This window comes from Bufo bufo, chromosome 7, assembly GCF_905171765.1.
Source record: "Bufo bufo chromosome 7, aBufBuf1.1, whole genome shotgun sequence".
Classification (NCBI taxonomy): Eukaryota; Metazoa; Chordata; class Amphibia; order Anura; family Bufonidae; genus Bufo; species Bufo bufo.
This window is the reverse complement of record NC_053395.1, coordinates 64,710,223-64,737,260: the sequence shown is the minus strand read 5'-3', so window position 1 is coordinate 64,737,260 and position 27,038 is coordinate 64,710,223. Positions and strand designations below refer to the sequence as shown.

The window sequence follows — 27,038 nt, the reverse complement described above, 5'->3', positions numbered from 1 at the left end:
TGTCTATTCTTATAAACTATTCTCTCATGAAATAATATCCATGTATGATAATGCCAGTGTTCCTTATCCAAAAGACCCAGTAGACCAGGGGTGGCCAACCTGCGGCTCTCCAGCTGCTGTAAAACAACTCCCACCATGTCCTGCTGTAGGCTGATAGCTGTAGGCAGTGCGGGCATGCTGGAAGTTGTAGTTTTGCAACAACTGGTGAGCCTCAGGTTAGCCATCCCTGCAGTAGGCAAACCTTAGAGGTGACCGGGACCAATTGTCCCACCATTGCACTTAACAGGTCCATTACAACAGTCCAGAATAACTGCAGCTCAGGACAAAATCCTATATAAGATATAATAAATGGGTATCTGGGGAGAGGGACATCTGTGGCATTGTGCGGTGGGGGGTCTGCCCATCCTGAGGAGAGTTAAATAACACTGGTGTATTATACATAGCTGAATACATGTATCATTGGCAGCAGGTGATACAGTCAGTGGAGATGCTACCACGTCAACCCATTCCTTATTAGTAAGATACTCCGCTATTTCCCCTCAGCTCGCAGAGGTGACATGGTCAGTTTCGAATGGGCCAAATGAGTATATAATCTTATTCTGGTACAGGTGAGTTAAGGAAGAGATGCCCAGAATTACCCAAAACCTGGAATCTGTGAGGTTCTGGACGTATACGGGTTCTCTGTTACCCCACAAAGGTGTTTCAGTAGGAATATCTGTATAACTCCAATTCCACACATGGATAAGGAGGAGCTGTCTTGGGTAGACACTTGGGTGTTCCAAAACTGTCCAAAGTGAAGTATATGAATAGAAATGCATAAGGTGATGTTCACTATTTGGTAATAGTGAATCTAAGTAACCGATAACGAATATGCCTCAGTTGTCCAGTAATATAGTACAGTTGAAAGTCAAGTACTGCGGCTCCACCTGAGCCATTGGGTCTCTGTAAGGTGTCAACACGGTGACTCAATTTAGCTCTGTTTTTTCCCCCATACAAAAGAAGATAGGGAGCAAACATCAGTGAAGAACCGTTGCGGCACAATAACATCCACATGTTCAAGAGTGAATAAAAGCTAGGGGAGGTTGATTCACCCGGCTACAGATAGCCAGCCATCTCTCTTCAAAGGCAGAAAAAAGGATTTCTGCCAACTTACAAGGAGGCCAGAGAAAAGCCTCAAAGTGTTGACTAGAGATATGGCATATGGAAGTGATTTATAGTCATACAATGAAATACAACCCAATACGATCCTCCCTGAGGACTATCGATATGCCCCGGTATACAGTACCTTGTCTTATGGCTACAGCTAGGGGTTCAATTGCTAGGGGAAATGAGGTGGAGGGAAAACAATTCACCATCATTCTAGCAGACGGCCTATTATATATAATAGAGATCCATTCAATAAACTTATTCCCAATGCCGATGCACTTAAGTACTTCCATGACATATGGCCACGCAACTGAATGAAATGTCTTGGCAGCGTCTAGTGATGCCAGAGCCCAGTCATCTTGTTGTTTCCAGTCTGAGAGACAACTTGTACTTTCCTAACATTCTCATGTCTGATCAGTATGAATAATATCTGTTATAGCTAAGTTAAGTCTGTTACTTTATAATGTATACTAAGGCATGATATGGGCCTGTATTATCCACATTCTTCTGGGGTTTTATCCAGCTTAAGGAGAACCACTACTGTGGCATCATTTATAGAATCAGGGAAGCATCCAGTGTCAAATACTTTGTGGTAGAGTGAAAGAATTAGCGACGCTGTAATATTTTTATATTTCACGTAAAGCTTTATCAGGAGGCCATCGGAGCCTGGTGTTTTTCCTTTAGCTATGGAGGATATAGCTTCAACTATTTCATCCTGTGAAATCAGGGAGTCTAGAACAGCAACATGTTCATGTTGTAAGAGTAGGGAATTAGACAGGGTCAAAACATGTCTGGAGGTCCTCTATAGTGTAGGCTACTTGGGATTGCTATAAATCACTGTAAAATTAGCACAATCAGGCCAATATATCAGAGAAGTCTGTTATTAGGGTCTGAAGATCGGATTTTGATTATCAGCAGGGAAGAGAATTGCTGGTGGACTATATGGGCAAGTAGCCTGCTACACGATTGAGTCACATTATTATGACTACTTCCTACTTTCGATGTCAGCAGCATGTAGCTCATGAAGAAAGTCGTGTGTTGTGAGCTGGCGTGGTGGGTATATAAGGTGTGCAATAGGCTGTCTGCACACATATCCCTTGTTTCTTTCATAGCTAAAAGGAGTGATATATCAGAGTGATTATTGGGATTATAATTGGCTTTCGAGCCAAGGGTTGCAGTATTTATGAAACTGTGCAGTTTGTGCTGCTGAGATGAGAGTGTATTGTGAGTGGACAAAAGGCATCATTGCGAATAAGCAACGTGGAAACTGTGGAGCACCACGTGCCATTGATGTGAGAGGTGAACGTCAGCTTAGAAGGTGCAGGAGGGCGGACTGACACACTACAGTGGAGCAGCTTACCAGCAAAATGAACCAGGGGGCTACCAGACGTGTATCTAAAACAACAGTACAGTGAACTCTTCTGTGTATGGGCTCCGACGTAGACGGATGGTCACTGCACCTCTGCTAATAAAACACCAGAGAACAAACACCCAGCAAACATTGCTGGATGAACACAAACTGGCGGTGGCAGCGATATGGCCTAGGGCAGTGATGGTGAACCTTTTAGAGACCGAGTGCCCAAATTGCAACCAAATACACACTTATTTATCGCAAAGTGCCAACATGGCAATTTAACCTGAATACCAATATAGTATATCTTCCATGTACTTTATCATTTAGCTATAATAGCTTAATAGCCTACATTCAGTGTGCTGCCTGTGCTGTTCATAGTGCGTCCTGTGCTGATGAATGGCAGGAAAAGTCTAAAGTATATTGGTACGCCATAGACTTTTTCCAAGGCGCGGGTGCCCACAGAGAGGGCTCTGAGTGCCGCCTCTGGCACCCGTGCCATAGGTTCGCCATCACTGGCCTAGGGAATGCTGTAGTGGCATTCCCTGGCCATGTGGAAGGCACTCTCAACCCATCTGTGTATGAATCCATCCTTCCAGATCACGTACACCTATACATGGGGTCTTCCAGCAAGACAATGCAACATGTCACATGGCTAGAAATATTCGGCATTGGTTGGAAGAGCATGATCAAGGCTTTCAAATACTTCCCTGGCCTCCTAATTCCCCAGACTTGGACCAAATTGAGCATCTGTGGGACCACCTAGATCATCGTGTTTACCCTATGAATGTTCCCCATGGACCATCCAGGAGCTGTGGGGTGTACTGCTGTCAGCATGGCTCCAGATACTTGTGACAACCTAACAAGAACTTACTGAGTCATTTCCAGGTCGTATAGCTGCTGTCCGTGCTCTACATTACGGTTATCCTGGATATTACCTGGTGGTCATAATAATGTCACTCCATTGTGTTGAATGATTGCCCAATTCAAAATGAGACTGCTTAAAAAAGAAAAGGCAATGCTGTGCCTTTTCCCTAAGAAGCTGTATTTCTGGCCTGACAATAGCTAGTTAACACTGTTCTCATTAGTAAGATTTACATGTTTCCCATAATGTTAAAAGTATCAGGATAGGAGATACACTGTTAAAAAATAATTGATGTTCATCAGGAATACGATCACTATCCCCAAATTGGGACCACGAAAATGGAAGTAGTCATCAACTTGTAAGACTACTATTTGAGGCTTCTTAGAGTGAATCAATAAAAAGAGCATGGACCTTTTGTGAGGAAACCCGAGCCCTAACATTCCACGATAGACATGTAATGTTAGCCATCATTGCTGCCATGTGGTGAGAAAATCAGGGCGTAGCTCAAGGGTCTCAGAAATCGTGATACCCACCACTGTACTAGCATATGTGAGGACACTGACATAGCATAGTATGTACAGAAGTAGTGGAAGAAACACAGTAATAAAACAGCAAATGGACCAATAGTGGTCAACTAAAGGTAGCAACAGCGGTGCCAAACCTGTATGTGGCAGAAACATAGGGGAAGTGTGTGTAGCTATGATATCAATCAGGCCACACAGACAGCAGATGGAACATAAAAGTGACCAGTGTCACCAACTAGCCTCTTTGGAATTCCCACCCATTAAATAAATAAGAACACATATTAGGGAGACATGTCATGAACCTGTGAAGACAGAGGGCAACATAGACCAACAAACAGTCATGTATAGTGGTAGCCCTCACCCACCCATGGCTATCCAAGCAAACCTCAAAGAAGGTCAGGACAGGGGGACTTAGGATAAAGTCTGGAGAATAGACGAAATAAACTATCACAGAAGTCCCTTTTGTCCAGAAGAAACATTACAGAAGTCTCAGGACCTCAGTTTATGCTGCTGGATGGAGATCCATTCTTCTGCTTCAGTTGAAGAACTTCACCTTTTCTCCATCAACAATACACAGACAGACAGATATGCCATAAAGTATGAAATCTGAAGCTCTCTCTGCCAAACACTTACAAAGGATGAACTCTGCTTTGGTAAATCCACTGATAAATCCAAAAAAATTTACACATGCGTATTGTAGGGCAATGTCTCGGTCTCTGCAATTCAGGAGGCGAGCTAGAAGTGGACAAGATGGTGTGCCAGGTAGAGGAGGTTTTGCAGGGACATGGTGAGCGCACTCTACTATGAAGGGTCTAAAAAAAGTGTGCATAGACCCTCCATTCTCCCAAGCATGCCAAAAACGCGCAAGTTATTCCATCTGGAACTATTCTCTAGGTAGTCTGCTTTTTGGCACCAAAGTTTAGCTTTACATGCTAGGTCCTTCAACGGTGTAGGTAGTGGGCTGTACAGTCGTCAATTTTAGAAATTCTGTCCTCAGCATGTGCAACACGGCATCTCAACTTATGAATATCCTGCCATAGCAGGCCAACATCCATTTTAGTTCATCTGTTTTGCCAGTTAGAGGCAGTAGAGGATTTAATAACCATCAATAGTTGGTCAGAAACCTGTTTCAAAGTTAACTCTTTCTTCTCCGGGTCAGTGTGAGTACAATTAGCAGAGGTCTTGCTAGAGGATGGAGTCTGATTAATGGTGCCATTTTGCAGGTCCTCTCTTACAAGATCCTTCAGGTGTTCCATAGCTGTGGTTTGCCTTGTGGGACTCATTGGTCCAAACTGTTTGTGTCCTCTTAGGTGTCTGGAACGGGAGGTAATGTTTTTTAGTGTAATTAGTATATATTACACAGTGGTATGAAGTACAGGTGAAACTCGAAAAATTTGAATATTGTGCAAAAGTCAATTTATTTCAGTAATGCAAATTAAAAGGAATTGCATCAATGCAGCTTAAAATTAGAATTTTGTGAAAAGGTTGAATATTCTAGGCTCAAAGTGTCACACTCTAGTCAGCTAATTAATCCATACCCCCTGAGCAAAGGGTACCTGAGATTGTGACTTTGGGGTTTCATAAGGTGTAAGCCATAATCATCCAGGCTTGAAATATCTCGCTTGGCATGTAATGAGTCTATCTCATATATTAGTTTCACCTTTTAAGTTGCATTACTGAAATAAATTAACTTTGCACGATATTCTAATTTTTCAAGTTTCACTTGTATATTGCAGCAGTTCAACAACCAGGCCCACACCGTCTTCTCCACATGGCTCCCCGTAGAGATGAGCAGGATCAATATTGTGGAAGGGCGCACCAATAAAGCAGGTGCCAAAGAGGAAGTCTATCAAGTAGGCTGACTCAGACAAAATGTCCATTGGAGGAAAAGAGAGCTGCTGGGAACACTTACATAGAGAGCACAATACAGAGCTGCGAGCCTAAATCAAGATGGAGGAATGTCGTTCTCATGCGCTGTTCCTGTATGAAGAACCTGGAGGCAGACCAGAGAACTGTGCTGTGCCGGAGGGTGCGGTGAGCAGAGAGATGCATGGATGTCTTATAAAGCTGCAGGATGAGGCAAGAATGTCGGTAGAAGCCGTGGTAGACCTGAGGCGCTCAAGACATACGACCAGCCATGCTGAGCACAACCCATGCCCCTCCAGACAAGTTGTTTTATGAAAGCCTATAAGATGTGGCCACTGGGAGTACAGAAAAAGTACTTGGTTTTGGCTTCTTCCCTCAACCTTTTCTAGTATCATTTCTGTTCATCTTGGAAAAAATAAGTGATGGAGTGTCAGTGATGGACTGTCTTCATCATTTGCTGGGTCATATAACATACCGTATTTTTCGCCCTATAAGACGCACCGGCCCATAAGACGCACCTAGGTTTTTGGGGAGGAAAATAAGAAAAAAAAATTTTTTAACCAAAAGGTGTGCTTTTGGTGGGTTTGGAACTAATGGTGGTCTGTGGATGGCACTATTACTGGGGATCTGTGAAGGACACTGTTATGGGGGGATCTGTGGATGAAGGACACTGTTATGGGGGGATCTGTGGATGACGGACACTGTTATGGGGGGGATCTGTGGATGACGGACACTGTTATGGGGGGATCTTTGGATGACGGACACTGTTATGGGGGGATCTGTGGATGACGGACACTGTTACGGGGGGGATCTGTGGATGATGGACACTGTTACAGGGGGGATCTGTGGATGACGGACACTGTTACAGGGGGGGATCTGTGGATGGCACTGTTACAGGGGAGATCTGTGGATGGCACTGTTACAGGGGGGATCTGTGGATGGCACTGTTACAGGGGGGATCTGTGGATGGCACTGTTACAGGGGGAATCTGTGGATGGCACTGTTATATATGTGCCATCCACAGACCCCCCCACCCCATAACAGTGCCATCCACAGACCCCCCAGCCCATAACAGTGCCATTCACAGACCCCCCCAGCCCATAACAGTGCCATCCACAGACCCCCCAGCCCATAACAGTGCCATCCATAGACCCCCCACACCCCCACCCCTTAACTGTGCCATCCACGGATCAGCCCCATCCGCCCCCGCCGCCGCCCCCGCTCCCCCCCCAGTATACAAATATAAGATGTCTTATTTAATTAAAATGTATTACATATGCCCCCTCACTCCTAAATTCCTAATAGTACCTTACATCCTATTCCTAATAGGTTCTGTACAATGCCGGCAGGCAGGCCGGGCGGGCGGCGCGTCACTCACTGACGTCACTTGCCTGCGCCGCCTGCTTCATTCATAAAGTAGGCGGAGTAGGCACGTGACATCAGGGAGTTACGGTGCCGCCCGCCCGGCCTGCCTGCCGGCTGCCGGCATTATACAGAACCGATTAGGAATAGGATGTAAGGTACTATTAGGAATTTAGGAGTGAGGGGGCATATGTAATACATTTTAATTTAATAAGACATTTAATATTACTATACCGGAGCTGCGGGGCGGGGCTATAGTACACTGACTGCACCGCCCCGCCGCTATTCCGGCCCCCGCTCGCTCGTACATCGCATCCAGCGATGTTAAAGTGTCAGCATTCGCCCCATAAGACGCAGGGGCATTTCCCCCCCCCCCCCCATTTTTTTGGGGGGGGAAAGTGCGTCTTATGGGGCGATAAATACGGTACTCCACATATAATATGGCAGCTGGCTACTATGTGGTAACATAGGATCACATGACAACTCTTCCGCTCTAGGAATGCAGAATGATGTGGATAAAGTTTTAAAGTGGTTGTTCACCTTTTTGAGCTTTTTTCAGCCCCTCCTCAGCATGGCCAGACCTGCAATGGTGAGCATACTTGCCTGATCCCCACTGCTTGGTTCCAGCTCCATCGCTCCCCTTTCCCCAGGTCTACATGCGTCAACATCCTCGTTGACGCGGGTCACATGATCACTGTAGTCATTGGCTGCAGTGGTCACATGACCTGCATAAACAGGATGTTGAAACGGATATTATTATTATTTATTTGAAAGCACCATTAATTCCATGGTACTGTACATCAAGAGGGAGTTACACATACATAATATAAAAAAATACAAATACAATAAACATGAAACTATTAACAGACTGGTACAAAGGGGGAGAGGACCCTAACCGCAAGAGCTTACAATCGACAAGGGAAGGACAGTAGGTGAGGGTCAAAGCTGCTCATCTGGCTGTGTGGTGGCAGCATGCTCATTGCAGGTAGTAGGCTTTCCTGAAGAAGGATGTCCTGTGAGGATCGGAGATTACATGTGGGGATGTATCTGGAAAGCAGGTCAGAGATGTAAGGAAGGGACAGATTGTGGACGGCCTGATATGTTGTTGTTAGTATTTTCACTGAGCATTGGAAAGCCAGTGAAGGGACTGTCAAAGGTGAGCGGCAGAGGAGAAACAACGGGAGAGGTGGTTTAAATGGGAAGCAGAGTTGAGGATAGTTTGGAGGGGTGTGAGAGTGCTAGACGGGAGGCCACAAAATAGTATGTTGCAGAAGTCCAGATAGGTGATGAGGATGGCATGCACTAGCATTTTAGTCGACTCAGGGATGAGGAAGGACCAAATACGAGAGATGTTCTTCAGTTGAATGCAGCAGGTGGAGGTGAGGGTTTGGATGTGTGGTTTGAAGGACAGGCAGAATAAAACGTTATTCCCAGGCAGCAGACCTGTGATACTGCAGAAAAAGTGCTAGATGGGAGGCCACAAAATAGTAATGTATAGGTCAGGTAGGGGGGCTGAGTGATATGGGGGAAAGATCATGAATTCAGTTTTCTTTTTCTGAGTTTTAAGACGCAGAAGGAGAAGAACAAAGACATAGCTGACAGACACGCTGGAATTCTGGATAACAGGGAAGTGACATCTGGGCCACAGAGGTATTAGGATTTGAGTGTCATCAGCATAGAGGTGGTATTGGAAGCCATGGGACTCTATGAGCTGTCCCAGGCCGAACGTATAAATGGAGAAAAGTAGTGGGCCCAGGACAGAGCTTTGAGGGACACCAACAGGGAAGGGTCTTGATGAGGAGGTGATATATGAATGGGAAACGCCAAAGGTTCTGTTCATGAGGTAAGAGGAGATCCAGGAGAGGGCTAGGTCTCTGATGCTGAAGAATGAGAGGATTTTAACAGGAGAGAGTCGTTGACTGTGTCAAAAGCGGAGCAGAGGTCAAGAAGGAGGAGCACAGAGTAATGATGTTTAGCTTTGGCAGTGTGAGGGGTAGCTCTCTTTCACTGGGGTCACACTCACATATATCTTCACAGACAACGGATTTTCATGTTCAAACTGTGCTTGATTGTGGCAAAAGCACAAACATAAACAGTACAAAATAAAAGCCTGCCCGTCTGGGCACTAACTAAAACATAAGACGTGTCTCTCTGACTCACCTACAGTATACATCACAGTTCACACATTGTTTCAGGTGCGGCTTTCTCAGCCCAATAGTCCACCAATCCCCAGGCTGCAGCACGGTCAGAATATCTCCCAGCCTCGTGGTCTCTCAGCCTTGCCAAGCTGAGACCACACTCACAGAGCCTCACCAGGCCTCTGTTTGCACACTCCCCCCTTACTGACACCCTGGGAGGTGCTTTATGCCTGCCTGAGTACCTCCAGCTGGTCTCACCTGTGGTGGAATAGGGACTGAAGCCGGACTGTAGCATATGAGATAGTGAATTGGATGAAAGGTGGGAAGACAACTCAAGATGGACATGTTGTTCTAGGAGCTTTGATGCAAATGGAAGTAGTGAGATGGGGAGATAGCTGGATAAAGAGGATGGGTCCAGGGAGGGCGTTTTGCATATGTGCATGATTGTTGCATGCTTAAAAGAGGAAGAGATGCCAGTTGTTAGTGATAGGTTGAAGAGGTAGGTTAGGGATGAGGTGGGATGGGATTGGGTCAAGGGCACAAGTTTAGAGGTATGATTCGGAGATTAAGGTGGAGAGCTTTTCTTCAGTGATGGTGGTAAACTGGGTTATGTAGGAAGATTACTGAGCGGTTGTGTAGAGGGGTACTGGGGGTTGTTGCTTGAAGCTTTCTCTGATTTTGTCAATTTTATTTTTGAAATATGAGGCAAAGTCTTCGGTGGAGATAAGGAGTGTGGGAGAGGGTATGGGGGGGTTGCGGAGTAGAGAGTTGAAGGTATTAAACATTTGTTTGGAGTTTTTTGGAAAGAGATAATATGAGAGTAGTGAAGTAGTCCTGTTTAGAAGAGGTGAGTGCAGACTTGAAATTGTATGAGGTGAAGTCTTCTTTAGAGTGGGTTTTCTTCTAGTGTCATTCTAATACTGTGGAAGCTTGTCTAAGTCTATTTGTCTTGTGAGTGTGACAGGGATTGTCAATTGATTTGACGGGTTCTGGTGTCTGTGAGAGGGGGCGACTGAGTCAAGGGCTGAAATAATTGTGTTGACAGTGTTGTGATGGGAAGATATGGTGGATAGTGGTGAGAAAGAGTCAGAGTGTTTGACTGGAGAGATGTTTAAGGTCTTTATAAGGGTGTGCTGTTTATGGACTGCATGGGCAATTGAAGAGAGAGTGGTTGAGAATGTATGGAGACTGTTGTCAGAGAGGAGAGTTTGAGAGACTAGATAGGGAGCAAGAGAAAGTGAAAGCCAGGTCTAGTATGTGTCCGTCTCTGCGGGTGGCTATGGAGGACCATTGTGTTAGGCCAAAGGAGGAAGTAAGAGATTGGCATTTGGAGGCAGTTGAGTTGTGTGTGTCAATAGGGATGTTGAAATCCCCCATGATGATGGTGTGGATGTCAGTGGAGAGGAAATGTAAAAGCCAGGTATTGAAGTGGTCAAAAATTGAAGTAGCAGGGAAGACCATGGACCTGCAGCGGAAATGGGGGAGCGATGGAGCCAGAAACCAGCAACTGGGATCAGATAAATATGCACAGCACCAAGTCCAGCCACGCTGGAGGAGTTTGAAAAAAATTCTCACAAAGTCCATATAACAACAATAAACCACCAGGACATACGGGCAGAAGAGGCCACTGCAGTGGCTTTTATACCGTATTAGCAACATAACAGTCTGTTACAGGACAAATACAGCAGTAATTAACATGTTGATATGGTTAGTACATGGCAGAAATGTTAAGGGAATAAAGACAACTGTTAAAAATGACAGAGGCTTACCTTAACAGACCAAAAGTCAAAGGACAGAAGAAGCAGGATAGTGACAAAACACGTGACAAAGCTTTTGCTGAACCAGTCACAGAACAAATAAGCAACAATAGCTCCAATACGAAAAAATAGATGAAAAAACGTGGCCAGGGGATGCCTATGGAAACAACCCAGAACACTTAGAGGCAAGTACAGTGCAATGTATACAATATCTGTCACAACGTCCCCAGTCATGAGTATATAGCATACATCACAACAACCAAAGCTATAAGTATACAATTTACATCACAAAATCCCCAGTCATGAAAATGAACAGATATTTGTACAGTATATACAGTGAATACTACATATATATACTTAGGACACATTTATACCAGTCCTATCCACACTGAGGATCATGGTCCCATCTCAGACACACACACACACACATACACACACACACTAGAGGTAGTTTTTTTTACATGCAGCCTATGTGGCAGGAAACCCATGTAAACACCAGAAGAACATCAAAATACCATTCTAAAGAGCTTTTTGTCTCTCTGTCAAACTTTACTTTTAAATAATACTTGAGTTTTCAAAGAAAGTTTGCATAATGGCTGTGCTTCATTGTAGAATCATAACTGTGAAGGAATAGGTCTTTTCTGGGCTTCTCTAATATCTTCCGCATCCATATTAGTCCCAGTTTCAGCTGCACAGCTAGATGCATTTCTCGCAGATGCAGGAGGCATCTCCCTTTTGTGGAATCTGCCAGTACTGTATGCAGTGACCTCACTTCTCACTATGTTTGTTTTCTTCTAGGGAGCTCAAAGAACAGATTAGGAGGAAGACATCACACTTCCAGAACAGCAGGGCGCTCCTGTGATGTTCAGAAAGAGTGTAGAAGCAGTTCTTTTATCAGGCTTTAAGGTACGATGAGTTGCACCATATTTCTTGAACCCTTTCTATATAGGTCTTGGGAGATAGTTTAGGTAAGCATGTACTAAATATCATGCTACTATACAGAGATATATAATTTGATCCAGAGTTAATATAGTTTAAAAAAAAGACACAAGTCCATCAAGTTCAACCAAGGGATAGGTGGAGATGTGAATTTTAGAAAAGGGGAGTAAGACTCAGATTTCTACACATTTTCATAAGCATTAGGGCTCATTCAGACGGCCGTATGCTGTCTGCAAAAATACTGAATGCTATCCGTTTTTTTGCGGATCCGCAAAAAAACGGATCTGCAAAAAAACGGATAGCATTCAGTATTTTTGCGGACCCATAGACTTTAATGGGGCCATGTCCTGATTTTCACGGACAAGTATAGGACATGTTTCATTTTTTTTGCGGATCCGCAAAAAAACGGATAGCATTCAGTATTTTTGCGGACAGCATACGGCCGTCTGAATGAGCCCTTAATGTAATTTACTTGCAAGAATTCATCTAAACCCTTTATAAAACCGTCCACTGTTCCTGCTGTGACCACGTCCTGAGGAAGACTATTCCACAGATTTACAGTTCTTACAGTAAAGAAGCTTTGACACTTCTGGAGACTGAACTTTTTTTTCTCCAGTCGGAGGCAGTGCCCCCTTGTCATTTGAGGGGATTTTACATGAAACACCTTTTAACCATATATTTTGTACGCCCCATTTATATAGATTAATCATGTCCCCTCTTAGACATCTCTTCTCAAGGCTAAATAAATTTAGTTATTTTACTCTTTCCTCATAACTAAGACTCTCCAGGCCCCTTATAAGTTTAGTTGCTCTCCTTTGTACTTTTTCCAGTTCCAAAGCATCAATTCTATGGACTGGTGCCCAGAACTAAACTGCATATTCCAGATGAGGCCGCACCAACGCTTTGTAAAGTGGTAATATTACATCCCTGTCCCACGAGTCCATGCCTCGTTTAATGCATGACAATATCCTGGTGGCCTTAGAAGCAGCTGATTGACATTGTGCGCTCTTATTTAATTTATGATCTACAAGGACACTCCAATCCTTCTCTACAAGTGACTCCCCCAGTGTTACTCGCCCTAGGATATTTGATGCACAGGGATTATTACTACCCGGATGCATAACTTTACATTTATCCACATTGAACCTCATTTGCCAAGTTGATGCCAATCACACAGAGTGTTGAAGTCAGCTTGTAGTTTATGGACATCTTCCATAGACTGTACAGTACTACACAGCTTAGTTTCATCTGCAAAGATTGAAACGGCGCTACTATAATCGCGCGACTCAAAGTTGCCCAAAAAAGTCACTTAACATAAAAATATGTGCAACCTGTCTGAGACTTCATCTTGCGTGACAATTTTAGAACTGTCGTAGAGTCACGACTTTCATTAAAGTTAACAGTTGGGAAGTCGGGCTCGACATGCGACACAAAGTCCAGCATGTCTGGGTTTTTTGCTACTGTTACGCTGCGTTATGTTGCACTGAGAAATCAATCATAATCAATACATGAAGTGTCGCATGACACATGTCCCTGTGCAGCCATACCCATAAAAGTAGCAAAAAAGAACTAAATAATATACGTTTTATATATGTTGTGAAAATAGTTCGGCTAGAAACCATGTCGTTGTGTGACATATAAAGCCTGCTCTTGTGGTTTCTACATGTAGTTACATAGGACACATTTTTACCCCCATGGAACACAATTTGGAAATCATGACAAGGCTGCACACCGCAAATGGAGGCCGCTGGCTGATCCTTGTGTGTAAGGTGTCTTTCCATTCACTATAATGTAACCTCTGGGCACCACAGTAAATTTACCACAGTAAAACTGCAAAAAGACATGGGACCATACACTAAATCCCGTACCCACACAGCCGTCACACTGCAGCTTCTACCGCACCTGATTTTCGCTTTCCGTAGAGCAAGTTCTTCTTCATTTCCTATATCCAGGGAAACGTCCTCAGTGTCATCTACAGGAACCTGAAAAATAATAGCACCCAAGCATTACAACATGCACTATATGTGTGCTGCAGCATTCCCATAGGGTTAGAAACGTAGGCCAAGAGTGTATAGGTCTAAACACACAGAACTTGAACAGGAGTGTGCAGTCATATATATCATTCCAATCGTATGACTTTTGGTGGGCTCCACATAAAAAACGACACTACTCACAAAAAGTTAGGGATATTTGGCTTTTTAGTGAAATTTATGGAAAACTTAAAAAGTTCACGCCACAGTGATATTATATCATAAAAGTAAGGCATTTAAGTAGAAGCAGCAATGGTGATTTCCTCATCTCAAACAAGTTATTGAAACAAAAGCCAACACTAGTGGTGGGTAAACCCCCGCAAAAATGTCAATGTCTCAATAACTTGACATGTGGCCTTGAGCATCAATTACAGCTTGACAACGACATCTCATGCTGTTCACAAGTCGACTTAATGTCTGCTGAGGCATGACATCCTACTCTTCTTGAAGGAAGGCCCTCAGGTCATTGAGGTTTTGGGGTACAGAGTTACGAGCCTCTACATGGCGACTCAGTTGATCCCATAGGTTTTCAATGGGATGCAGGTCTGGAGAAAGTGCAGGTCACTCCATTTGTGGTACCCCAGTCTCCAGCAGCCGTTCCATAATGATGCGACCTCTTTGAGCTGGAGCATTGTCGTCCATGAAGATGAAATTAGGCCTGCAGAGGCACAATGGCTGGATTAATGATGTTATTCAAGTAGTGTGGGCTTGTCACTGTACCATTCACAAAGTGTAGGGTAGTTCTGTATTGACTAGACATACCTGCCCACACTGTAACACCACCACCACCAAAGGCAAACAATGGTTGATGAATAGCACTGTCCTTGACGTCTCCAATATCATTGGTGGCCATCATTTCTGCTCAGCGTGAATTGACTTTCATCAGTGAACAGCACTAAGGCCCACTGGTCCCTAGTCCAGCATCAGACGATGACGCCTGTGGTCAGGTACCCTTGCAGGTTTTATAGCACGCAGACTACGCTGATGTAAACAGTTTTGAATGGTCTGACATGACACTTGGGTGCCTCTCACCTCCCTTAAATGTGCCTGGAGTTGTGTGGCATTCATCATCAGGTTCCGCAGGGCAATAAAGCAGTCATCAGCGTGGGATGTGCCAAAGGACGTCCACTTCTATGCCTTTCTGTGACTCTTCCAGTCTCTCTCTATCTCTGTAGCAACCTGCTGATGACACTGCGACCTGCTGATGACACTGCAACCTGCTGATGACACTGCAACCTGCTGATGACACTGCGACCTGCTGATGACACTGCAACCTGCTGATGACACTGCAACCTGCTGATGACACTGCAACCTGCTGATGACACTGCAACCTGCTGATGACACTCTGTGGCAGTCTGAGCTCAATGGCCACTTAGGTCGGAGAACATCCTGCTTGAAGCCTCACAATGGCGAGGTACTGTTGATCAATTGTTAGGTGTCATCCTGGTCTAATGATGTCAAAATGTGAACAGCATGAATAGGAAGACTGTTTATATACCAATTCTAATTGAACCAGGAAATGTATTGAGTGATTCATGGATCAAACACCTGTTGTGAATTTTGCCGTTAAGCAACTTGTTAGAGAACAGCAAGTTGTGCAAAGAGTATTGAAACAATGAACAGTTGGACATGTGCATTCGAAAGTTTACAGGTCATATTAAGTTCACCGGTAAAGGTTAGAGTGCATTGTAGGTTCATCCTGAAATTTCACCCACAAGCCAAATATCCCTAACTTTCTGTGAGTTGTGTGTGTATATTGCCATATGAAAATACACAGGATAGCATTACTACTGCAGACCCTGAATACAGGAAGGACAATCCTGAATCCAAAATTCTCATGCACACCGCCATACTACAAAAGTCGTACTAAACCGTAATATGGCATTATAGGACTCTATGGGCCTTGGTTCATAATCTCTTATCTCTCATATATATAAAAAATTGTCTGTCTGTCTGAACATCTGTCTGTCTGCTCTTTATGCGAGACCAAACGACTGGACTGATCTTCACCAAATTTGGCACACAGGTACATCAGCTGTCCAGGAAGGTTTTAGGCCCCTTTCACACGGGCGAGTTTTCCGCGCGGATGCAATGCGTGAGTTGAACGCATTGCACCCGCACTGAATCCTGACCCATTCATTTTCTATGGGGCTGTGCACATGAGCTGTGATTTTCACGCAAAAATCGCAGCATGCTCTATATTCTGCATTTTTCACGCAACGCAGGCTCCATAAAAGTGAATGGGGCCGCGTGAAAATCGCAAGCATCCGCAATCAAGTACGGATGCGGTGCGATTTTCACGCATGGTTGTTAGGTGACGATCGGGCTGGGGGCCCGATCTGTATTATTTTCCCTTATAACGCGGTTATAAGGGAAAATAATAGCATTCTGAATACAGAATGCAAAGTAAAATAGTGATGGAGGGGTTAAAAATAAAAATAAATTACCTCACCGAGTTGATCGCGTAGTTGCGGATCTCTGTCTTCTTCTGTAATGTTGAGCTGCCGGCTAAGGACCTGTGGTGACGTCACATCACATGATCCAATCACATGGTCCCTCACCATGGTGATGAACCATGTGATTGGACCATGTGATAAGCACAGTGACGTCATCAAAGGTCCTATTCCTGTGCACAGCAAAGAAAAAGACAGAAGAGATGCCGGCTGCGCGATCAAGTGGATTAAGGTGAGTTAAATAATTGTATTTATTTTTTTAACCCCTCCAGCCTTATTGTACTATGCATTCTGTATTAAGAATGCTATTATTTTCCCTTATAACCATGTTATAAGGGAAAATAATACAATCTCTAGAACACCTAACCCAAACCTGGGTACCAAACATGCAGATTTTTCTCAATCGCGTGCAAAACGCATTACAATGTTTTGCACTCGCGCGGAAAAATTGTGCATGTTCCCGCAACGCACCCGAACCTTTTCCCGCAACGCATGTGTGAAACCAGCCTTAGAGTCTCAGCTCTCTAGGACATACCGTTCCTGAGATATTCCCCTGCATTAGCCAATACAAGCCAATACAAGCTTGCAAGTCTTTCTCTTCATATCCCAACTGCCATACACACGGTCACATGACCCTTATCAGCCAATAGAAGCTCGCAGGCCCTTAGTCTCCATATACACACAGTTTTACTCCAGGTTTCCATAACAACCCAGCCATTTTTCTTCACTGCTGTAGGAGAGCTTTATGCTAGGGCTACACAAAGACAATAAGTCGCACAATACATAGGGACCAAACTACACTGCTACATGTGTCTGTCGCGCAACAATTTATATAATGATAGTCTATGGTGTTGCCATAATAAAGGGAAATTTTTTAAAAAAAATAGGGGAAAAAAGAAAAGTACACATTAGGGATCGACCGATTATCGGTTTGGCCGATATTATCGGCCGATATTGAGGATTTTGAACGTTATCGGTATCGGCATCTATTTTGCCGATATACCGATAACGTATTGGGAACACAGAATGCGCTGCTCTCAGCGCGTTCTGTGTTCCCTCCGCAGCACAGGGGAGAAGGAAGCAGTGTCTCCTCCCCCTGTGATGCTGCTGCCGCTGCCTCCAATGACAGGACGGAAGACAAGAGGAGGGGAGGGGCTGTGGCCGCTGCGCCACCAATGAAGATGAGTCTTTCATTCATATACAGGAGGCGGGAGCTGGCTGCAGAATCACATAGCCGGCTCCCGACCTCTATGAACGGCAGCTGCGGTCCGCTGTAGTTAACCCCTTAGGTGCCGCGGATCGCAGCTACCGTTCATAGGGGTCGAGAGCCGGCTATGTGATTCTGCAGCCAGCTCCCGCCTCCTGTATATGAATGAGAGACTTATGTTCATTGGTGGCGCAGTGCGCCCCCCCAAGCCCCCTAGTATTAATCATTGGTGGCGCAGTGCGCCCCCCACCCCCATCCCAATAGTAAAAACATTGGTGGCGCAGTGCGCCCCCCCCCCAGTAGTAATCATTGGTGGCAGTGGCCACAGGATCCCCTCTCCCCTCCTCCTCTGATCGGAGCCCCAGCTGTGTAAGCCTTGAAGCCCTGGCTGCCATGTTCAGCTCCCTGCTGCTGTGTGCACAGAGCACAGAGCAGCAGGGACAGTGTGATCTCCTATTCACCCTGATATAGCTCTATCAGGGTGAATAGGACAAGGGTTCTAGTCCCTAAGGGGGCTAAAAGTTAGTAAAAAAAAAAAAAAAAACACAAAAATATTAAGTATAAATGAAAAAGATTTTCAAAAAAAATAAAATAATAATACACGTTAACAATAAACATTAATTTTCAGCAGATTTGTGTAGGAAAAAAAATTTTTTCCACAAAAATAAAAATACCCAGAATATCGGTATAAATTATCGGCTATCGGCCTGAAAGTTGACAAATTATCGGTATCGGCCCTAAAAAATCAATATCGGTCGATCCCTAGTACACATATTAGGTATCACCGCGTTCGTATCAACCAGCTCTATAAAACTAACACATGGCCTAACCCCTCAGATGAACACCGTCAAAAAAATTAAATAAAAACTGTGCTAAATAAACCATTTTTTGGTCACCTTACATCACTAAAAGTGCAACACCAAGCGATCAAAAAGGCGTATACCCCCCAAAATAGTACCAATCTAACTGTCACCTCATCCCGCAAAAAATTAGCCTCTACCTAAGACAATCGCCCAAACACAAAGAAAACTATGGCTCAGAATATGGAGACGCTAAAACATCATTTTTTTTGTTTAAAAAATGCTGTTATTGTGTAAAACTTAAGTAAATAGAAAAAGGATACGTATTAGGTATTGCCGCATCCGTAACAACATGCTCTATAAAAATACCACATGACCTAACCCCTCAGAGGTGACCACCGTAAAAAAAATCCAAATAAAAACGGTGTAAAAAAAAAACATTTTTTTGTCACCTTACATCCCAAAAAGTGTAATAGCAAGCGATCCAAAAGTCATATGCACCCCAAAATAGTGCCAATCAAACCGTCATCTCATCCCGCAAAAATCATACCATACCTAAGACAATCGCCCAAAAACTGAAAAAAATATGGCTCTCAGAAAATGCAGACACTAAAACATGATTTATTTTTTGTTACAAAAATGATATTATTGTGTAAAACTTAAATAAATAAAAAAATGTAGACATATTATGTATCGCCGCGTCCGTAATAACCTGTTCTATAAAAATATCACATAACCTAACCCCTTAGGTGAATACCGTAAAAAAAAAAAAACGGTGTAAAAAAGCAATTTTTTGTCACCTTACATCACAAAAAGTGTAATAGCAAGCGATCAATAAGTCATACGCACCCCAAAATAGTGCCAACCAAACCTTCATCTCATCCCACAAAATGATACCCTACCTAAGACAATCGCCCAAAAAATCTAAAAACTATGGCTCTCAGACTATGGAGACACTAAAACATGATTTTTTTTTGGGGAAAAATTATATTGTTGTGAAAAACTTAAATAAATTTACAAAATTAGACATATTAGGTATTGCGACGTCCGTAACGACATGCTCTATAAAAGAATCACATGACCTAACCCCTCAGGTGAACACGGTAAAAAAAAACGGTGTAAAAAAAGCAATTTTATGTCACCTTACATCACAAAAAGTGTAATAGCAAGCGATCAAAATGTCATATGCACCCCGAAATAGTGCCAATCAAACCATCATCTCATCCCGCAAAAATCATACCCTACCCAAGATAATTGCCCAAAAACTGAAAAAACTTTGGCTCTCAGACTATGGAAACACTAAAACATGATTTATTTATTTTTTAAAGGGTTTCTGTCACCCCACAAAACTCTTTTTTTTTTTTTTTGGACAGTTATATTCCTTATAGCGCGTTATAGGAGAATATAATGCTCTTACTTACTTTCATGCGGCCGATTCTTTAGAAAACGAAGTTTTATAATATGTAAATCAGGGCTCTACCAGCAAGTAGGGCGTCTACTTGCTGGTAGCCGCAGCAGAAATCCGCCCCCTCCTCTTGTTGATTGACAGGGCCAGCCGTGATCTCCTCCTCTGGCCGGCCCTGTCAGTATTTCAAAAATCGCGCGCCTCTGTTCATTCGGCGCAGGCGCTCTGAGATGAGGAGGCTCGTCTCCTCAGCACTCCCTCAGTGCACCTGCGCCGATGACGTCTTCTCTTTCGGTGATGTCATCGGCGCAGGCGCACTGAGGGAGTTCTGAGGAGACGAGCCTCCTCATCTCAGAGCGCCTGCGCCGAATGAACAGAGGCGCGCGATTTTTGAAATACTGACAGGGCCGGCCGGAGGAGGAGATCCCGGCTGGCCCTGTCAATCAACACGGCGAGGGGGCGGATTTCTGCTGCGGCTACCAGCAAGTAGACGCCCTACTTGCTGGTAGAGCCCTGATTTACATATTATAAAACTTCGTTTTCTAAAGAATCGGCCGCATGAAAGTAAGTAAGACTATTATATTCTCCTATATCGCGCTATGAGGAATCTAACTATCCAAAAAAAAAATATGAGTTTTGTGGGGTGACAGAAACCCTTTAAATGAAATCATTGTGTAAAACTTACATAAATAAAAAAATTGTATACGATTTAGGTATCGCCGCGTCCGTGACAACCTGCTCTATAAAAATACCACATGATCTAACCTGTCAGATGAATGTTGTAAATAACAAAAAAAAAAAAACGGTGCCAAAACAGCTATTTCTTGTTACCTTGCCTCACAAAAAGTGTAATATAGAGCAACCAAAAATCATAAGTACCCTAAACTAGTACCAACAAAACTGCAACCCTATCCCGTAGTTTCTAAAATGGGGTCACTTTTTTGGAATTTCTACTCTAGGGGGGCATCAGGGGGGCTTCAAATGGGACATGGTGTCAAAAAACCAGTCCAGCAAAATCTGCCTTCCAAAAACCGTATGGCATTCCTTTCCTTCTGTGCCCTGCCGTGTGCCCGTACAGCAGGTTACGACCACATATGGGGTGTTTTTGTAAACTGCAGAATCAGAGCAATAAATATTGAATTTTGTTTGGCTGTTAACTCTTGCTTTGTAACTGGAAAAAATGGATTCAAATGGAATATCGGCCAAAAAAGTGAAATTGTATCTCTATTTTCCATTAATTCTTGTGGAACACCTAAAGGGTTAACAACGTTTGTAAAATCAGTTTTGAATACCTTGAGGGGTGTAGTTTCTAAAATTGGGTCATTTTTGGGTGGTTTATATTATGTAAGTCTCACAAAGTGACTTCAGACCTGAACTGGTCCTTAAAAAGTGGGTTTTGGAAATTTTCAGAAACATTTCAAGATTTGCTTCTAAACTTCTAAGTCTTGTAACGTCCCCAAAAAATAAAATGTCATTCACAAAATGATCCAAACATGAAGTAGACATATGGGAAATGTAAGGTAATAACTATTTTTGGAGGTATTACTATCTGTTATAAAAGTAGAGAAATTGAAATTTGGAATTTTCCAAAATTTGGCATTTTTTATAAATAAAAATAAAAATGTTTGACTTAATTTTACTACTGTCATGAAGTACAATATGTGACAAGAAAAGAATCTCAGAATGGCCTGGATAAGTAAAAGCATTTTAAAGTTATCACCACATAAAGACACGTCAGATTTGCAAAAAAATAGCCTAGTCCTTAAGGTGAAAAATGGCAGGGTCCTGAAGGGGTTAAAGGGGCACGGCGCTGTGGAGGTCACTGTTAAGGGGCAGGGGCCACTATTAAAGGGGCAGCTGCTGTGGAGGTCACTGTTAAAGGGGTGGGCACTGTGGAGGTCACTGTTAAAGGGGCGTTCACTGTGGATGTTACTGTTAAGGGGGCAGGAGCCACAATTAAATGGGGTGCTATGGAGGTCACTGTTAAGGCAGCAGGGTACTGTGAGGTCACTGGTAAGGGAGCGGGGTACTGTGGTGTCACTGTTAAAGGGACGGGTGCTGTGGAGGTCTCTTTTAAGGGGGCAGGAAACAGTGGAGGTCACAGATAAGGGAACAGTCCCCTATGGAGGTCAGAGTTAAGGGGTGGGGTGCTGTAGAGGTCACTGTTAAGAGAGCAGGCTCCTGAGGAGGTCACAGTGGGGTGCTGTGAAACTCACTGTTAAAGGGACGGGCTGCTGTGAAGGTCAAAGTTAAGGGGATGGGCTGCTGTGGAGGTCCCATTCCATTTCAAGGAGGCGGGGCACTGTGGGGGGGATCAGTGTTAAGGGGTGGGGGACTGTGGAGTTCACTGTTAAGGGGGCGGGGTGCTGTAGAGTTCACTGTTATGGGGGTCACTGTTGATATATTTTAATGACATACACAAACATTAAATGAAATAGATGAAAATATACCCGAGCAAAGCCGGGTCCTTCTGCTAGTGTTAGGCCTCTTTCACACTTGCGTTGTCCGGATCCGGCGTGTACTCCACTTGCCGGAATTACACGCCGGATCCGGAAAAACGCAACTGTACTGAAAGCATTTGAAGACGGAACCGTCTTCCAAATGCGTTCAGTGTTACTATGGCACCCAGGACGCTATTAAAGTCCTGGTTGCCATAGTAGTAGTGGGGAGCGGGGGAGCAGTATACTTACAGTCCGTGCGGCTCCCGGGGCGCTCCAGAATGACGTCAGAGCGCCCCATGCGCATGGATGACGTGTCCAATGCGATCACATGATCCATGCGCTTGGGGCGCCCTGACGTCACTCTGGAGCGCCCGGGGAGCAGCATGGACGGTAAGTATACTGCTCCCCGCTCCCCACTACACTTTACCATGGCTGCCAGGACTTTAGCGTCCCGGCAGCCATGGTAACCACTCTGAAAAAGCTAAATGTCGGCTCCGGCAATGCGCCGAAACGACGTTTAGCTTAAGGCCGGATCCGGATCAATGCCTTTCAATGGGCATTAATTCCGGATCCGGCCTTGCGGCAAGTGTTACGGATTTTTGGCCGGAGCAAAAAGCGCAGCATGCTGCGGTATTTTCTCCGGCCAAAAAACGTTCCGTTCCGGAACTGAAGACATCCTGATGCATCCTGAACGGATTTCTCTCCATTCAGAATGCATTAGGATAATCCTGATCAGGATTCTTCCGGCATAGAGCCCCGACGACGGAACTCTATGCCGGAAGAAAAGAATGCAGGTGTGAAAGAGCCCTTAAATAAAAATTGTTCCACGTTGAAAGCCATCATGGAGGTAGTCCACCCTACACTTCTTCTCCTATATAGAGGCACTGTATGGCGTCAGAAGGTTTACAGTTCAACTGCTGTCACCATCCATTACTATTAGGGGCCACATAACAAGGACAGTATATGAGGCGCATCTATGGGCTGAGCTGTGACAGGAACATAACGGGCGTATCAGGGCTGGACTGGGATTACAAAGCAGCCCTGGCACACAGACCCCACCAGCCCGCATAAGGCATTGTGTAAAAATATTTGTGTGCAATGAACACTGCGGCAAATTTAGCTTTACATGGTCAGGGACATACGTTACCTCCCCAGCAGTGACTGATACCACCATGCAGCACAAAATAATTCCCAGCACCTCTGCCCGTAGACCACTCTTCCCCCACTGGCAGCAGCACTGTCCCCAGTTAACCCCTTTCTGACGCAGCAATTTTTCCTGACATTTCATTTACTTTGCTGGTACCGTAAGGCCCCTTTCACACGGGCGAGTATTCCGCACGGATGCGATGCGTGAGTTGAACGCATTGCACCCGCACTGAATCCTGACCCATTCATTTCCATGGGGCTGTGCACACGAGCGGTGATTTTCACGCATCACTTGTGCGTTGCGTGAAAATCGCAGCATGCTCCTCTTTGTGCGTTTTTCACGTAACGCAGGCCCCATAGAAATGAATGGGGTTGCGTGAAAATCGCAAGCATCCGCAAGCAAGTGCGGATGCGGTGCGATTTTCACGCACGGTTGCTAGGTGACGATCGGGATGGGGACCCGATCATTATTATTTCCCCTTATAACATGGTTATAAGGGAAAATAATAGCATTCTGAATACAGAATGCATAGTACAATAGGGCTGGAGGGGTTAAAAAAAATAAATAAAAAAAAAGCTCACCTTAATCCACTTGTTCGCGCAGCCGGAATCTCTTCTGTCTTCATCTGTGAGCAATAGGACCTTTGATGACGTCACTACGCTCATCACATGTTCCATCACCATGGTGATGGATCATGTGATGGACCATGTGATGAACGCAGTGACGTCATCAAAGGTCCTATTGCTCACAGATGAAGACAGAAGAGATGCCGGCTGCGCGAACAAGTGGATTAAGGTGAGTTAAAAAAAAAATTAACCCCTCCAGCCCTATTGTACTATGCATTCTGTATTCAGAAAGCTATTATTTTCCCTTATAACCATAATACAACTAACCTAAACCTGAACTTCTGTGAAGAAGTTCGGGTCTGGGTACCACAGTCGGTTTTTTATCACGCGCGTGCAAAACACATTGCACCCGCGCGATAAAAACTGAACATCGGAACGCAATCGCAGTCAAAACTGACTGCAATTGCGTTCCTACTCGCGCGGGTTTGCCGCAATTCACCGGGACGCATCCGGACCTAATCCGGACACGCTCGTGTGAAAGAGGCCTAAATGCTGCAGATTTTCCACACTTAATTCTGGTAAGTGTGAATGTACCCATCTATCAGCAGGATCAACTCCATTAAACCACACATACTGCCTGCGACTGGTAGGATTGATCCTTCTGATTGAAACGATGCCTTATTAATTCTCGACAATTTTATGTTTTTATGAATATGCCAATGAGGTCATTGGAGCACAGAAGGGCTGGCCTGAGCCGTCAGAGCACCATATCATCACCACCCATTAGCTTCAGTCACCTTCCCCTTGATTGATAGTGCCAGACCTGTATTCTTGCGTCTGTTGTTCCAGGATGCCACATTCAGCGCGCGGAAAAAACTGAACATCAGAACGCAATCGCAGTCAAAACTGACTGCAATTGCGTGCCTACTCACGCGGTTCTCCCGCAATGCACGCGCAAATTGAATTAGCAGGATCAGCCTGGTGTTCCGTTAGATTTCCCTACCCTCGTCACTTCTTGCTGTGACGCAGCCGCACCGGACATGACGTGAGGAGGTGTGCCGCGCAGGCGCACAACGACGGGGTAGGAAAATTTCACAGCAGAGTTAGCTGTACACCGGCCGACACGGCGCATGCGCCGGGAGCCTCACCAGCGGTTAGGGTGGGGGAAAATTACGGGCTAGTGCGCAGGCGCGGTGATCGGATGGATGTTCTCAGCTGGACACCGGCCGACACTGCGCATGCACTGGGAGCCTCACCAGCGGTTAGGGTGGGGGAAAAGCACTGGCCCATAATTTTTCCCTACCCTACCCTAACCGCTGGTGAGGCTCCCAGCGCATGCGCAGTGTCGGCCGGTGTCCAGCTAACTCTGCTGTGAAATTTCCCTACCCCGTCGCTGTGCGCCTTCGCGGCGTGGCACACCTCCTTCACGTCATGTCCACAGCAGGGAGTGACGAGGGTAGGGAAATCTAACGGAACAGCGGCATGCCTGGTTTAATAGGGCTGATCCTGCTGACAGATGCTCTTTAATAACCGTAGATGTAATAAATGTATCTGCTCCTTCTGGAAGTCCCAAGGCAGTATCGTGAGGGCTGTTGTATGAGGAGGTTTGTACACTGAGGGATTTTTTTGGTGGTAACCGTTGTGGCTTGTCTATAATAAATCTGACAATGTCTAATAATATAATGAATAAACCAGCTTGTCACCCGCACAATCCCATTCACTGCTATGCAAACTCTCTCTGCGTTTCTCCAGCCTGGTAAATCCACAGAAAACTCAACGTGTGAACAGACGCAAGAGCTAGACCTAGAACGGGATAAACCATTGCTGGGGGCAAGGAGGGGGGTACAGGGATTATCCCGGGATCACTTCATGCTGTACGGGCCGTGCTACACACATCGTTGTGACACCCTGCGTTATTATGGTCCCAGGCCCCGCACTACGTGTCCTCTTTATGCCTCTGCCCTTTTCCGAGTGTGCTGTCGCCCAGATTCGGGTGTGTACCCCGGCCTTCACCTTTACCTGCTTCATCCTCTCTGCTGTGGTGATGAGCCGTCACACGTCCTCTCCTCTGTTGCTATGTGGGCGTGGGCGGGTACTGTTGCTAGGGAATATCTGTCCTCTGATTGGAAGAGGTAATGGGTCATTCTGATATGATTGGTGGATTCTCTGTGTTGTGCTGACGCTAGCAGCGGCCATATTAGTAGTGGGCAATGCGACCATATGGAAGAAGACTCCGCAGATTACCATTGCCAGCTGTTGTATATGACCTATAGGCGCCCTGGAGAATACAGAGCCGAGTCACGAGCCATGAGATACCAGTAACATAGTGGAAAGTCTGCAAAGAAAGGTGGAGGAGTTGCCCAGACCAACCTTAAAGGGGTTATCCACTTTGACCAAGTCCCTTCTTTAACCCTTATGATACCGGAGGTTTTTTAGTTTTTATTTGAGTAATAACTCTTTGTATTTTTCCGTTCACATAGCTGTATGAGGGCTTATTTTTTGCAAAACTGACCCATGACCTTGATTCTCTGGGTCAGTACAATTACAACGATACCCCATCTGTGTAGTTTTTTTTTTATGTCTAAATAGTGTAAAAATAAATTTTAACTTTGAAAAAAAAAAATCTTTTCTATCATCATATTCTGACCCCATAACTTTTTTTTTTATAGTTATATCTACTGAGCTCTGTGGGGGCTCATTTTGTGCAGGGCAATCTGTAGTTTTTATCGATACAATTTTGGAGTGTGTGTGACTTTTTGGTCACATTTTATAACATTTTTTTGGGTAAGAGAAGCAATGAAAAAATGGCAAATTGGCCATTTTGACCCTTTTTTCCATTACGCCATTCGCCGAATTGCAAAAATATTTTTATATTTACATAGTACGGGCGTTTTTGGTCGTGGTGATTCCCATGATGTTTATATATTTTTTTATTTATGTAATTTTTTTTATTATACGTTAAACATTTAAACTTATGTTTTAGAATTTTTATATTATTGTAACATTTTTTTTTGCTTTTTTTGTAATGATTTTGAAGTTCA

The 27,038-nt window shown here is 44.5% G+C and overlaps 1 protein-coding gene across 1 annotated transcript in view; it reads right to left on the bottom strand.

Moving 5' to 3' along the window:
- The window catches only part of TVP23A (trans-golgi network vesicle protein 23 homolog A), a 39,005-nt gene extending 12,934 nt beyond the window's left edge, over nt 1-26,071 (bottom strand). Inside the window, 3 exon segments of the mRNA XM_040440483.1 lie at nt 11,022-11,166; nt 13,851-13,930; nt 26,017-26,071. Of these exon segments, the coding sequence (XP_040296417.1) occupies nt 11,022-11,166; nt 13,851-13,930; nt 26,017-26,025 (234 nt within the window). The 5' untranslated portion in view covers nt 26,026-26,071.
- Between the last annotated feature and the right edge of the window lie 967 nt (nt 26,072-27,038).